At 40.9% G+C, this 15,500-nt stretch overlaps 3 protein-coding genes across 3 annotated transcripts in view; 2 read left to right on the top strand and 1 right to left on the bottom strand.

The window, feature by feature from the left end:
• Positions 1-3,265, top strand: part of LOC107219674 (syntaxin-1A) — an 88,735-nt gene extending 85,470 nt beyond the window's left edge. The window contains exons 9-12 of the transcript XR_006902621.1: positions 1,226-1,580; positions 1,723-1,863; positions 2,126-2,281; positions 2,549-3,265. The gene's annotated coding sequence lies outside the window, so the exon portion shown is untranslated. The remainder of the gene's footprint in view (positions 1-1,225; positions 1,581-1,722; positions 1,864-2,125; positions 2,282-2,548) is intronic.
• A 9,410-nt stretch (positions 3,266-12,675) lies between these two features.
• On the bottom strand, positions 12,676-15,199 carry LOC107225556 (uncharacterized protein F13E9.13, mitochondrial). The gene is made up of 6 exons (XM_015666066.2): positions 14,768-15,199; positions 14,440-14,522; positions 14,236-14,376; positions 13,951-14,150; positions 13,721-13,848; positions 12,676-13,619 (listed from the first exon to the last, which is right to left on the bottom strand). Exons 1-6 carry the CDS (start codon positions 14,841-14,843, stop codon positions 13,432-13,434), a joined length of 816 nt encoding a protein of 271 aa, XP_015521552.1. The 5' UTR covers positions 14,844-15,199; the 3' UTR covers positions 12,676-13,431.
• Positions 14,723-15,500, top strand: part of LOC107225557 (uncharacterized aarF domain-containing protein kinase 5) — a 67,469-nt gene continuing 66,691 nt past the window's right edge. Inside the window, exon 1 of the mRNA XM_046730343.1 lies at positions 14,723-14,847. The gene's annotated coding sequence lies outside the window, so the exon portion shown is untranslated. The remainder of the gene's footprint in view (positions 14,848-15,500) is intronic.

Genomic DNA, 15,500 nt, shown 5'->3' with positions numbered 1-15,500 from the left:
CAAATTGAAATTGCAACGGAAACATAAATGAATGTACACGTTTTGAGAGCTCGCTGGCATTAGTGACAAATGATAATCATGAATTAACTTCCATGCCCATAGCAATTCATATTATTGTTTTGTTTTGAATGTTCGTCATTGAAGTATATATATATATACTTCAGATTAATTTTGACATTAGAATATACATCATATACACATATGTGATCGTCAAATGCTGTATTCGAATCATCAAACGCTCATGATTCTAATACCGTAAAACGAATCCTCATGATCGAGTGTCGAATGAATCAAGTTTGAATGAGTTCAGTTGATCCAAGGCACCTACATGCTATAAATTTATGTAAGAGTTTAAATAGCGAAGTTAGTTGAAGATACTTGTAAATACACAATCTTCAGAATTAGCACATGTCTTCAGCGTTTCGTGAACAATCTCCGTAAAATTGTACTTATTGGATCATTTGCTATTACACTGTCCGTAAGCACCAATTTAATTCAAGATTTGTAGTCTCATGATTGAACTGTATTCCGAGAGTCGAAAGTTGATACATAAAATATACTATACTTCTGTGAAATGTACATTCTGAAATTCGAAGTAAACTCAATCATAATATCTTCGATCAACCGTTTCATCATTTATCCCAAATTACTTTTCATTTCAACCTTGCTGCGCAAAAAACATGCGTCGAAGAAGCGTAATTTTTTATCGCTAACTTTTTAATTCACAATACTAGTTGGGATTCCTTTCCAGGCATTTATTGCTCTTGCTGGATCAACGAAATGTCAGTTTCGACTCAGACCCTGTCTCAACATTTTCAGAAAATCCGAAAGGGTAATCCATACTCTTTGAGCGAAATATTTTCAGTTGCAAGATCGATTTATTGACCCTTTCTAGACTGATAAGACACCACGAAATGCACAAGAGAAATGAATCACAGCAAGGTACCGACGGCAGAGAAATCACCAAGGAATTTCTTCGTTTTTTGGCTGTAACTTTTTATCTGTTACTCCCAGCCCATTGAGACAACGCCCAATCGATTTCTCTCGCAAACTGAAATCATTATACATCATATCATAGCATCATACATCATGCATCTTACATCATATCATACATCATACATGATATTAAAGTTAGAAACCAAACTTTGAATGTTTGGATGTTCGGATGTTCAGAATGTGACGTCACCCAAAATTTTTTTTCTATCGACGTCATCGATCTATATAGACGAAAATCAGCTAGCCGAATTCCTCAGTCTGGAAACAACCGCGCGGTAGTGCGGACGTATGAGAATCGCGCTCCGCAGATTTCGAGTACCGGGTTCTCTACCTCCTGCATCCTGCGCTTCCTGATGAAACTGGACTTCCAGGACAACCGCTCCGTAGTTCCTGCGCTCAACGTCCACTACCTGGTGAAACTTAACTTCCAGGAAAAGCGCTCCGTGGTTCCTGCGCTCCAGGTCCTCTACCCGGCGAAACTCGACTTCAAGAAGAGGACAAAGAGGACCGGGAGGTGGAGAAAGACATGGAGAACAACGAGGACGGGGTGGACGAGGAGGATTTTTCGCGCCAGCCCTAATTCGGTAGCTATCATTGCGCTAATAAAATTTCTATAATTTTTTATAATTTTCTCATAATCTTCTTGGTCAAATCTGTCATTAAAAAAATTATATTTATCCTTACACAATATTTTTCATGTGTTCTAATACTGAAAATATTGAATAGTATTCGAGGTACAACCCGAGGTGGTTACCAGTGGTCTTTGGAGTTGTTTGGTGGTGGTTGTTGGTGATAACGGTGGACGAAGAGGAGGACGAGGACGACGAGGAGAATATGGTGGACGAGGAGGACGAGGATTTGTGAACGGTGAGTAGAAGATTTTCGTAATATTTAATTGCAATTGTTATTATATTTTATCTACAATTTTTCATACTTGTCACGTTTACAATACATCATTTCAATTCATTTTTTACGCAAGCCAGAATTCAGTAGCTCTCAATGCGCTAACAAAATTTCTATAATTTTGATTATTTTCTCGTAATCTTCTTGGTCAAATCTGTCAAGAAAAAATTACATTAATCCTTACACAATATTTTTGATATGTTCTAATATTTAAAATATTTATTAGTATTTGAGGTCTAACCCGAGGTGGGCAGCGGTGGTCATTGGAGGTGGTTGGCAGTGGTTGCAAGTGATCGAGGTGGACGAGCAGGAGGACTAGGAAGAGGAGGACGAGGAAGACGAGAAGAACTAGGTGGACGAGGAGGACGAGGATTTGTGCACGGTGAGTGAAATATTGTTACATTATTGATTGGCAATTGTAATTATATTTTGTCTAAAATTTTTTACACACGTCATGTTTACAATAAATTATTTCAATTCATTTTTCGCGCGAACCAAAATTCAGTCGCTATCAATGCGCTGATAAAATTTCTATAATTTTTTATAATTTTCTCATAATCTTTTTGGTAAAATGTGTCAATCAAAATTTATATTCGTACTAACACAATATTTGTACTGTGTTCTAATTTTTACTGTAAATATTTATCAGGATTCGAGTTGGACCTCGAGTTGGTTAGCGGTCGTCATTGGAGGTGATCGGAGGTGGTTAGGGGTAGCGGACCTGGGCGCGGAAACTATGGAGCGCTTTTCTTGGAAGTTGAGTTTCACTAGGTAGTGGAACTGGAGTGCAGAAACTATGCAGCGCTTGGTCAAGAGTCACCAGATCAAGAACCTGGACAGCCAGAACCACGGACCGCTTGTCCAGGAAGTCGAGTTTCACCAGGTAGCGTACCTGGAGCGTAGGAAGTACTGAGCGCTTGTCCTGGAAAACGAGTTGCACCAAGAAGCCGACCCGGAGTGCAGGATCCAGGAGGAGGAGAACCCGGTACTCGAAATCTGCGAAGCGCGATTCTCATCCGTTCGCTCAACTGCGCCGTTGTTTCCATACTGATGAATTCGGCTAGCTGATATTTCGAGAAAAAAAATTTTGGGTGACGTCACTTTCTAAACAACCGAACTTTGGTTTCGTACTTTAATACTACGTATGATGTATGATGATGTATGATGTATAATGTATGATGTATGATCTATGATGTATGATATGATGTATAATGACTTAGTTTTACCGTTTTGGCCAAGGAATACGCACTTTATCTTTCCTGCCGATTCCAGACTCAAGAGGCTAGGCCCTTCGATGGTCAGCCTTTGACTAAAGACATATTCTTCAGTTAACGGGTTAGCTAATAACGCTGCCGTTCTGCGACAGTTGGATGATAAAAATTTTTGCTTGTACCTATCAAATGTGAATTAAAATACACTCAAAGTTTAAAAAAGCTTCGTTCTATCTCTCCCTATCAAAAAAAAAATCCCAGACAATCACCTTTTTAAGTCTTTAAATCAGGACACTGCGTTGAATACTGTCTCATATGCGGAGCAAAATATTTTGTCTCGGATTCGATTTGCATGACCCTTTCCTGACTAACTGGACCTCCAGGAGCTCAGAAAACGCAGCGAAAAGAGCGTGGGATCAACAGCAGAGAAATGACGAAGGAAAAAGCACCTGCTGAAAAATGTCGAAAATTCAGGTTTTCGTTTTTTGGCCGTAACTTTCGATGCGTTGATCGCAGCGTATTGGGACTGTGCCCAATCGATTTTTCTCGCAAAATTACGTCGGAATAGTGCCTGAGAGAATTGATTCCAGCACTTTTCAAAATCGCGAAAATTTTCGCCAAAAATACAAAGGGGTTAACCTTCCTTTTTTTTTCACCAAAAAATTTTTCGTCTCAGAATTGATTCGTATGACTCTGGCCCGACCAATTGGACCCCAAGGAACTCAGAAAACGCAGCGAAAAGAGCGTGGGATCAACAGCAGAGAAATGACGAAGGAAAAAGCACCTGCTGAAAAATGTCGAAAATTCAGGTTTTCGTTTTTTGGCCGTAACTTTCGATGCGTTGATCGCAGCGTATTGGGACTGTGCCCAATCGATTTTTCTCGCAAAATTACGTCGGAATAGTGCCTGAGAGAATTGATTCCAGCACTTTTCAAAATCGCGAAAATTTTCGCCAAAAATACAAAGGGGTTAACCTTCCTTTTTTTTTCACCAAAAAATTTTTCGTCTCAGAATTGATTCGTATGACTCTGGCCCGACCAATTGGACCCCAAGGAACTCAGAAAACGCAGCGAAAAGAGCGTGGGATCAACAGCAGAGAAATGACGAAGGAAAAAGCACCTGCTGAAAAATGTCGAAAATTCAGGTTTTCGTTTTTTGGCCGTAACTTTCGATGCGTTGATCGCAGCGTATTGGGACTGTGCCCAATCGATTTTTCTCGCAAAATTACGTCGGAATAGTGCCTGAGAGAATTGATTCCAGCACTTTTCAAAATCGCGAAAATTTTCGCCAAAAATACAAAGGGGTTAACCTTCCTTTTTTTTTCACCAAAAAATTTTTCGTCTCAGAATTGATTCGTATGACTCTGGCCCGACCAATTGGACCCCAAGGAACTCAGAAAACGCAGCGAAAAGAGCGTGGGATCAACAGCAGAGAAATGACGAAGGAAAAAGCACCTGCTGAAAAATGTCGAAAATTCAGGTTTTCGTTTTTTGGCCGTAACTTTCGATGCGTTGATCGCAGCGTATTGGGACTGTGCCCAATCGATTTTTCTCGCAAAATTACGTCGGAATAGTGCCTGAGAGAATTGATTCCAGCACTTTTCAAAATCGCGAAAATTTTCGCCAAAAATACAAAGGGGTTAACCTTCCTTTTTTTTTCACCAAAAAATTTTTCGTCTCAGAATTGATTCGTATGACTCTGGCCCGACCAATTGGACCCCAAGGAACTCAGAAAACGCAGCGAAAAGAGCGTGGGATCAACAGCAGAGAAATGACGAAGGAAAAAGCACCTGCTGAAAAATGTCGAAAATTCAGGTTTTCGTTTTTTGGCCGTAACTTTCGATGCGTTGATCGCAGCGTATTGGGACTGTGCCCAATCGATTTTTCTCGCAAAATTACGTCGGAATAGTGCCTGAGAGAATTGATTCCAGCACTTTTCAAAATCGCGAAAATTTTCGCCAAAAATACAAAGGGGTTAACCTTCCTTTTTTTTTCACCAAAAAATTTTTCGTCTCAGAATTGATTCGTATGACTCTGGCCCGACCAATTGGACCCCAAGGAACTCAGAAAACGCAGCGAAAAGAGCGTGGGATCAACAGCAGAGAAATGACGAAGGAAAAAGCACCTGCTGAAAAATGTCGAAAATTCAGGTTTTCGTTTTTTGGCCGTAACTTTCGATGCGTTGATCGCAGCGTATTGGGACTGTGCCCAATCGATTTTTCTCGCAAAATTACGTCGGAATAGTGCCTGAGAGAATTGATTCCAGCACTTTTCAAAATCGCGAAAATTTTCGCCAAAAATACAAAGGGGTTAACCTTCCTTTTTTTTTCACCAAAAAATTTTTCGTCTCAGAATTGATTCGTATGACTCTGGCCCGACCAATTGGACCCCAAGGAACTCAGAAAACGCAGCGAAAAGAGCGTGGGATCAACAGCAGAGAAATGACGAAGGAAAAAGCACCTGCTGAAAAATGTCGAAAATTCAGGTTTTCGTTTTTTGGCCGTAACTTTCGATGCGTTGATCGCAGCGTATTGGGACTGTGCCCAATCGATTTTTCTCGCAAAATTACGTCGGAATAGTGCCTGAGAGAATTGATTCCAGCACTTTTCAAAATCGCGAAAATTTTCGCCAAAAATACAAAGGGGTTAACCTTCCTTTTTTTTTCACCAAAAAATTTTTCGTCTCAGAATTGATTCGTATGACTCTGGCCCGACCAATTGGACCCCAAGGAACTCAGAAAACGCAGCGAAAAGAGCGTGGGATCAACAGCAGAGAAATGACGAAGGAAAAAGCACCTGCTGAAAAATGTCGAAAATTCAGGTTTTCGTTTTTTGGCCGTAACTTTCGATGCGTTGATCGCAGCGTATTGGGACTGTGCCCAATCGATTTTTCTCGCAAAATTACGTCGGAATAGTGCCTGAGAGAATTGATTCCAGCACTTTTCAAAATCGCGAAAATTTTCGCCAAAAATACAAAGGGGTTAACCTTCCTCTTTTTTTCACCAAAAAATTTTTCGTCTCAGAATTGATTCGTATGACTCTGGCCCGACCAATTGGACCCCAAGGAACTCAGAAAACGCAGCGAAAAGAGCGTGGGATCAACAGCAGAGAAATGACGAAGGAAAAAGCACCTGCTGAAAAATGTCGAAAATTCAGGTTTTCGTTTTTTGGCCGTAACTTTCGATGCGTTGATCGCAGCGTATTGGGACTGTGCCCAATCGATTTTTCTCGCAAAATTACGTCGGAATAGTGCCTGAGAGAATTGATTCCAGCACTTTTCAAAATCGCGAAAATTTTCGCCAAAAATACAAAGGGGTTAACCTTCCTTTTTTTTTCACCAAAAAATTTTTCGTCTCAGAATTGATTCGTATGACTCTGGCCCGACCAATTGGACCCCAAGGAACTCAGAAAACGCAGCGAAAAGAGCGTGGGATCAACAGCAGAGAAATGACGAAGGAAAAAGCACCTGCTGAAAAATGTCGAAAATTCAGGTTTTCGTTTTTTGGCCGTAACTTTCGATGCGTTGATCGCAGCGTATTGGGACTGTGCCCAATCGATTTTTCTCGCAAAATTACGTCGCAATAGTGCCTGAAAGAATTGATTCCAGCACTTTTCAAAATCGCGAAAATTTTCGCCAAAAATACAAAGGGGTTAACCTTCCTTTTTTTTTCACCAAAAAATTTTTCGTCTCAGAATTGATTCGTATGACTCTGGCCCGACCAATTGGACCCCAAGGAACTCAGAAAACGCAGCGAAAAGAGCGTGGGATCAACAGCAGAGAAATTACGAAGGAAAAAGCACCTGCTGAAAAATGTCGAAAATTCAGGTTTTCGTTTTTTGGCCGTAACTTTCGATGCGTTGATCGCAGCGTATTGGGACTGTGCCCAATCGATTTTTCTCGCAAAATTACGTCGGAATAGTGCCTGAGAGAATTGATTCCAGCACTTTTCAAAATCGCGAAAATTTTCGCCAAAAATACAAAGGGGTTAACCTTCCTTTTTTTTTCACCAAAAAATTTTTCGTCTCAGAATTGATTCGTATGACTCTGGCCCGACCAATTGGACCCCAAGGAACTCAGAAAACGCAGCGAAAAGAGCGTGGGATCAACAGCAGAGAAATGACGAAGGAAAAAGCACCTGCTGAAAAATGTCGAAAATTCAGGTTTTCGTTTTTTGGCCGTAACTTTCGATGCGTTGATCGCAGCGTATTGGGACTGTGCCCAATCGATTTTTCTCGCAAAATTACGTCGGAATAGTGCCTGAGAGAATTGATTCCAGCACTTTTCAAAATCGCGAAAATTTTCGCCAAAAATACAAAGGGGTTAACCTTCCTTTTTTTTTCACCAAAAAATTTTTCGTCTCAGAATTGATTCGTATGACTCTGGCCCGACCAATTGGACCCCAAGGAACTCAGAAAACGCAGCGAAAAGAGCGTGGGATCAACAGCAGAGAAATGACGAAGGAAAAAGCACCTGCTGAAAAATGTCGAAAATTCAGGTTTTCGTTTTTTGGCCGTAACTTTCGATGCGTTGATCGCAGCGTATTGGGACTGTGCCCAATCGATTTTTCTCGCAAAATTACGTCGGAATAGTGCCTGAGAGAATTGATTCCAGCACTTTTCAAAATCGCGAAAATTTTCGCCAAAAATACAAAGGGGTTAACCTTCCTTTTTTTTTCACCAAAAAATTTTTCGTCTCAGAATTGATTCGTATGACTCTGGCCCGACCAATTGGACCCCAAGGAACTCAGAAAACGCAGCGAAAAGAGCGTGGGATCAACAGCAGAGAAATGACGAAGGAAAAAGCACCTGCTGAAAAATGTCGAAAATTCAGGTTTTCGTTTTTTGGCCGTAACTTTCGATGCGTTGATCGCAGCGTATTGGGACTGTGCCCAATCGATTTTTCTCGCAAAATTACGTCGCAATAGTGCCTGAAAGAATTGATTCCAGCACTTTTCAAAATCGCGAAAATTTTCGCCAAAAATACAAAGGGGTTAACCTTCCTTTTTTTTTCACCAAAAAATTTTTCGTCTCAGAATTGATTCGTATGACTCTGGCCCGACCAATTGGACCCCAAGGAACTCAGAAAACGCAGCGAAAAGAGCGTGGGATCAACAGCAGAGAAATTACGAAGGAAAAAGCACCTGCTGAAAAATGTCGAAAATTCAGGTTTTCGTTTTTTGGCCGTAACTTTCGATGCGTTGATCGCAGCGTATTGGGACTGTGCCCAATCGATTTTTCTCGCAAAATTACGTCGGAATAGTGCCTGAGAGAATTGATTCCAGCACTTTTCAAAATCGCGAAAATTTTCGCCAAAAATACAAAGGGGTTAACCTTCCTCTTTTTTTCACCAAAAAATTTTTCGTCTCAGAATTGATTCGTATGACTCTGGCCCGACCAATTGGACCCCAAGGAACTCAGAAAACGCAGCGAAAAGAGCGTGGGATCAACAGCAGAGAAATGACGAAGGAAAAAGCACCTGCTGAAAAATGTCGAAAATTCAGGTTTTCGTTTTTTGGCCGTAACTTTCGATGCGTTGATCGCAGCGTATTGGGACTGTGCCCAATCGATTTTTCTCGCAAAATTACGTCGGAATAGTGCCTGAGAGAATTGATTCCAGCACTTTTCAAAATCGCGAAAATTTTCGCCAAAAATACAAAGGGGTTAACCTTCCTTTTTTTTTCACCAAAAAATTTTTCGTCTCAGAATTGATTCGTATGACTCTGGCCCGACCAATTGGACCCCAAGGAACTCAGAAAACGCAGCGAAAAGAGCGTGGGATCAACAGCAGAGAAATGACGAAGGAAAAAGCACCTGCTGAAAAATGTCGAAAATTCAGGTTTTCGTTTTTTGGCCGTAACTTTCGATGCGTTGATCGCAGCGTATTGGGACTGTGCCCAATCGATTTTTCTCGCAAAATTACGTCGGAATAGTGCCTGAGAGAATTGATTCCAGCACTTTTCAAAATCGCGAAAATTTTCGCCAAAAATACAAAGGGGTTAACCTTCCTTTTTTTTTCACCAAAAAATTTTTCGTCTCAGAATTGATTCGTATGACTCTGGCCCGACCAATTGGACCCCAAGGAACTCAGAAAACGCAGCGAAAAGAGCGTGGGATCAACAGCAGAGAAATGACGAAGGAAAAAGCACCTGCTGAAAAATGTTGAAAATTCAGGTTTTCGTTTTTTGGCCGTAACTTTCGATGCGTTGATCGCAGCGTATTGGGACTGTGCCCAATCGATTTTTCTCGCAAAATTACGTCGGAATAGTGCCTGAGAGAATTGATTCCAGCACTTTTCAAAATCGCGAAAATTTTCGCCAAAAATACAAAGGGGTTAACCTTCCTTTTTTTTTCACCAAAAAATTTTTCGTCTCAGAATTGATTCGTATGACTCTGGCCCGACCAATTGGACCCCAAGGAACTCAGAAAACGCAGCGAAAAGAGCGTGGGATCAACAGCAGAGAAATGACGAAGGAAAAAGCACCTGCTGAAAAATGTCGAAAATTCAGGTTTTCGTTTTTTGGCCGTAACTTTCGATGCGTTGATCGCAGCGTATTGGGACTGTGCCCAATCGATTTTTCTCGCAAAATTACGTCGGAATAGTGCCTGAGAGAATTGATTCCAGCACTTTTCAAAATCGCGAAAATTTTCGCCAAAAATACAAAGGGGTTAACCTTCCTCTTTTTTTCACCAAAAAATTTTTCGTCTCAGAATTGATTCGTATGACTCTGGCCCGACCAATTGGACCCCAAGGAACTCAGAAAACGCAGCGAAAAGAGCGTGGGATCAACAGCAGAGAAATGACGAAGGAAAAAGCACCTGCTGAAAAATGTCGAAAATTCAGGTTTTCGTTTTTTGGCCGTAACTTTCGATGCGTTGATCGCAGCGTATTGGGACTGTGCCCAATCGATTTTTCTCGCAAAATTACGTCGGAATAGTGCCTGAGAGAATTGATTCCAGCACTTTTCAAAATCGCGAAAATTTTCGCCAAAAATACAAAGGGGTTAACCTTCCTTTTTTTTTCACCAAAAAATTTTTCGTCTCAGAATTGATTCGTATGACTCTGGCCCGACCAATTGGACCCCAAGGAACTCAGAAAACGCAGCGAAAAGAGCGTGGGATCAACAGCAGAGAAATGACGAAGGAAAAAGCACCTGCTGAAAAATGTCGAAAATTCAGGTTTTCGTTTTTTGGCCGTAACTTTCGATGCGTTGATCGCAGCGTATTGGGACTGTGCCCAATCGATTTTTCTCGCAAAATTACGTCGCAATAGTGCCTGAAAGAATTGTTTTCAGCACTTTTCAAAATCGCGAAAATTTTCGCCAAAAATACAAAGGGGTTAACCTTCCTTTTTTTTTTACCTAAAAATTTTTCGTCTCAGAATTGATTCGTATGACTCTGGCCCGACCAATTGGACCCCAAGGAACTCAGAAAACGCAGCGAAAAGAGCGTGGGATCAACAGCAGAGAAATGACGAAGGAAAAAGCACCTGCTGAAAAATGTCGAAAATTCAGGTTTTCGTTTTTTGGCCGTAACTTTCGATCCGTTGATCGCAGCGTATTGGGACTGTGCCCAATCGATTTTTCTCGCAAAATTACGTCGGAATAGTGCCTGAGAGAATTGATTCCAGCACTTTTCAAAATCGCGAAAATTTTCGCCAAAAATACAAAGGGGTTAACCTTCCTTTTTTTTCACCAAAAAATTTTTCGTCTCAGAATTGATTCGTATGACTCTGGCCCGACCAATTGGACCCCAAGGAACTCAGAAAACGCAGCGAAAAGAGCGTGGGATCAACAGCAGAGAAATGACGAAGGAAAAAGCACCTGCTGAAAAATGTCGAAAATTCAGGTTTTCGTTTTTTGGCCGTAACTTTCGATGCGTTGATCGCAGCGTATTGGGACTGTGCCCAATCGATTTTTCTCGCAAAATTACGTCGCAATAGTGCCTGAAAGAATTGATTCCAGCACTTTTCAAAATCGCGAAAATTTTCGCCAAAAATACAAAGGGGTTAACCTTCCTTTTTTTTTCACCAAAAAATTTTTCGTCTCAGAATTGATTCGTATGACTCTGGCCCGACCAATTGGACCCCAAGGAACTCAGAAAACGCAGCGAAAAGAGCGTGGGATCAACAGCAGAGAAATTACGAAGGAAAAAGCACCTGCTGAAAAATGTCGAAAATTCAGGTTTTCGTTTTTTGGCCGTAACTTTCGATGCGTTGATCGCAGCGTATTGGGACTGTGCCCAATCGATTTTTCTCGCAAAATTACGTCGCAATAGTGCCTGAAAGAATTGTTTTCAGCACTTTTCAAAATCGCGAAAATTTTCGCCAAAAATACAAAGGGGTTAACCTTCCTTTTTTTTTCACCAAAAAATTTTTCGTCTCAGAATTGATTCGTATGACTCTGGCCCGACCAATTGGACCCCAAGGAACTCAGAAAACGCAGCGAAAAGAGCGTGGGATCAACAGCAGAGAAATGACGAAGGAAAAAGCACCTGCTGAAAAATGTCGAAAATTCAGGTTTTCGTTTTTTGGCCGTAACTTTCGATGCGTTGATCGCAGCGTATTGGGACTGTGCCCAATCGATTTTTCTCGCAAAATTACGTCGGAATAGTGCCTGAGAGAATTGATTCCAGCACTTTTCAAAATCGCGAAAATTTTCGCCAAAAATACAAAGGGGTTAACCTTCCTTTTTTTTTCACCAAAAAATTTTTCGTCTCAGAATTGATTCGTATGACTCTGGCCCGACCAATTGGACCCCAAGGAACTCAGAAAACGCAGCGAAAAGAGCGTGGGATCAACAGCAGAGAAATGACGAAGGAAAAAGCACCTGCTGAAAAATGTCGAAAATTCAGGTTTTCGTTTTTTGGCCGTAACTTTCGATGCGTTGATCGCAGCGTATTGGGACTGTGCCCAATCGATTTTTCTCGCAAAATTACGTCGGAATAGTGCCTGAGAGAATTGATTCCAGCACTTTTCAAAATCGCGAAAATTTTCGCCAAAAATACAAAGGGGTTAACCTTCCTTTTTTTTTTACCTAAAAATTTTTCGTCTCAGAATTGATTCGTATGACTCTGGCCCGACCAATTGGACCCCAAGGAACTCAGAAAACGCAGCGAAAAGAGCGTGGGATCAACAGCAGAGAAATGACGAAGGAAAAAGCACCTGCTGAAAAATGTCGAAAATTCAGGTTTTCGTTTTTTGGCCGTAACTTTCGATCCGTTGATCGCAGCGTATTGGGACTGTGCCCAATCGATTTTTCTCGCAAAATTACGTCGCAATAGTGCCTGAAAGAATTGATTCCAGCACTTTTCAAAATCGCGAAAATTTTCGCCAAAAATGCAAAGGGGTTAGCCTTTCTTTTTTCTTCATTTTTGGAGCCGAAAATTTGTGGTCTCAGATTCGATTCAAATGACCCTTATTTCCTGACTAATTGGACCCCCAGGAACTCGGAAAAAGCATCAAAAACAGCGTATAGGATCAGCAGCAGAGAAATAATGATGCAAATACAGATAGCAGAAAAATATGAAAAAAGAATTGTTTCGTTTTTCGGCTGTAACTTTAGATATATTGATCGCAGCGTATTGGAACTGCGTCTCATAGATTCCTCTCGGAAAATTACATTTATACAGCGTATCAAAGAATACACTCCAGCATCATTTTAATTATCAAAATTTCAATCAAAATTTAAAAATGCCCATCCCCTAATTCACTGAGCAGGGAATAGACGGTCGAAAAAAGAATTAGTAACAAAGGGAGAACTGTTCCGAATTGACATGAATCATTTATTTTTAACGTCCAAGAGGATACTTTTTAGTGTAAAATCAAAAAAAAATTCTTTATAGGAACATTTTTGAAACGTTTGTAACTAAAAATTATGTAGTTTGCAAAATTTGTTCAAAATATTTGCAGATTAAAGTTGACTTGGTGAAAAACTTTGAAAAAATTCAACTTGAGCGTCTTGGAGATGCTTAATTAGTCGCTTTTTGTTTCCTAACTAGTCGTTTTTTCTCTCTGATATCATAAATATTCGACTCTATGTTGATTTTATTAAAGATTATTTAATGATAATAAGAAAAAAATGAAAATAACTGTTTTCATTTGATTCCTTTTAAATACATGCATAAGTTTGAAAAATTTGTTACGTCACATCAGGGGGAGGGGGTTCTAAAAATGTGACAACCTGTGACAAGGACGGGGGGAGGAGTTTAAAAGTTCTAAAATTCGTGTGACGTAATTTATGGATGGCCCCTTACGCCTAACTTCCAGTAAATTATTTCGACGTGTGTTCGCAATTTGTGAATGTTCAATGTCTGCTTATTTTCAAGCTATCCAAGCTTCCCAAGTTTTTCCATGAAGCATTTCACTCGGTCTGAATTAACCGCGTTTTCCCATTGTCCGTCAGTTTTGAAGTACGTTCCAACGATAACAGCATCTGCTGTAAGGTATTTTTCTAAATTTTCAGTAGTCACACCTGAACCAACGATGACAGGCCCCTTTGCCACCCGCTTCACTTCTGCAATAAAGTATTTCACACAAAATGACAACTCAACACACATCGCAATACGTAGTAGGTATCATCTCATTGACGCTTCCAATTTTGGTTACATTCCATACCCTTTACTTGCGAGGCATCCGCTGGATCACCAGTAGCAGATCCTGTTATGATAACACCATCCGTCAAGAAGAACTCAGCTGCCTTGGCGGTCTCGGATAAAGTTACATCGGATGTAATAGAATGTGCGCTAGAATTAAACTAAAAATATTAGTCATGAAATTCTGATTAGCTAATTGTAATACTCAGCTTTTTACAGTAAGCTGTTATACGTCAAAGAACCTGTACCAACCTATGTTTCTTCTTGATGTCGGAAAATACAAGGATATCTTCGGCGTCTATTTGTTTACGGTATCTCAACAAACTCCCGGCACTAGCGTCCGTGAATCCTTCGTCGGCGATATGCGAGAAAACGAAACCTTCCGCTCTGATAAACTGTAAGTCAGCTGCCTGTGCCACGGCGATTGCCTCTTTATTCGCTCCTGCTAAAACCTTTTTATCATTCGATCGATACGAACATCGTAACGGAGGACCGTTAATCAGATTATAATAAATTGGGGAAGTTTGTTTTCGATACCTGAACCCCACAAGGCACGTGTCGAGGAACAATTTTCCTGACCTCAGAGCAAACTCTCGTCATTAAGGCGGTAGTTTCCGGAAGCAAGTCCTTAGATCGGACGTACGGGATGTCGTGCATATTTTCCACCAGGACGCCATCCTGAAAGACGGATTGATCAAATATTAATAAATGTAAAACGATCATGCACGCCAAGATACTGACCATTTTGCAACTTGCATAAATCGCGGCGTCGTCGAGCGCGTCTGTGATAATTCTCTTAACGCTGCCTCCGTATCGTGGCGTTCCTAAAATAAAATACCGATTGCTTATCGAACGACCTCGAAGTTGGATACCGCGTTAAACTGCATAACGTGCGTTTTTACATTGATTAAACAAACGGCTTGGGAACGAGAAATTTCTAGCATTGTCAATCGCCATTCGAAGTTTTCCCGCCGTCGCCGCGCTGCGCGCACGGCGTCTAAATTACGTCAGACGAGAGCGGAGTGATCGAGGTTAGTTGAATAGCACGTGAAAAAAATCAGTACTCCACCTGGCAATCCGCCCACGTGTATCATCCCTATCGCCGAGCATCCGGTCTTCGTGAATACTTTGCGAAACCTCAACATTTCGGTGAGTCAAAGACGAAAAACACTCTCCGTATTATTTCCCACGTCAATTTGCATCCTCCCACAAATCTGCGTAGGTATATATATATGCATACACGCACGCACGCACCTACATACGTATGTACAACTAATTCGGGATAACTTTAACCCAACCGCCTTCTGTCCGAGACTGTACAATGCACTATTAATATTATAGGGCTTAGCAGGCTTATTTTCTCCCGAAATGCGTGTCGCGTTCGCACTCTTGCAGGTCTATAAACGATGCGAACAGAACTGCTGTCTTCTCCAAATTACACAGCGAAATAAATGTCGTCACGTTCACGTGGTACAGTAATAATTCTTCGACCAGATACGTGGAAACACGATTGAAACGTCAGTAGTTGTTTGCATGTGTGCGTAAGTCGGTTTTGTGGGACTGGACGCCGGCAATCAGACGTTTCAACGGACACGTTAGTGGCTTTCGAATTTATTTCAAAGTTATTAGAAAGCCCAGTCTTCGACTTCACGGTTTATTTAGGCAGTGCAATTTACTTTGTAATGAAAATTTAACGATTTTTTAAATTCCGAATTCTTCAGGGACCAATAAGATATTGGACGATGCCATTTAATGGTAAAAAATTAGTCTCGCTTCAAGAGTAGCATATTTGATGATAAAAG

Source organism: Neodiprion lecontei, chromosome 2 (assembly GCF_021901455.1).
Source record: "Neodiprion lecontei isolate iyNeoLeco1 chromosome 2, iyNeoLeco1.1, whole genome shotgun sequence".
Classification (NCBI taxonomy): Eukaryota; Metazoa; Arthropoda; class Insecta; order Hymenoptera; family Diprionidae; genus Neodiprion; species Neodiprion lecontei.
The sequence above is the reverse complement of the archived record's forward strand: the minus strand, read 5'-3'. Positions and strand labels throughout refer to the sequence as shown.

Bases quoted from the DNA above. Each gene is read 5' to 3' on its own strand.
- LOC107225556 (XM_015666066.2), bottom strand. From the start codon at position 14,843: ATGTTGAGGTTTCGCAAAGTATTCACGAAGACCGGATGCTCGGCGATA. The intron at 14,523-14,767 runs GTGGAGTACTGA...ATTTTATTTTAG, and splicing joins ACACGTGGGCGGATTGCCAG to GAACGCCACGATACGGAGGC. The intron at 13,849-13,950 runs GTTGGTACAGGT...GTTTAATTCTAG, and splicing joins GACATCAAGAAGAAACATAG to CGCACATTCTATTACATCCG.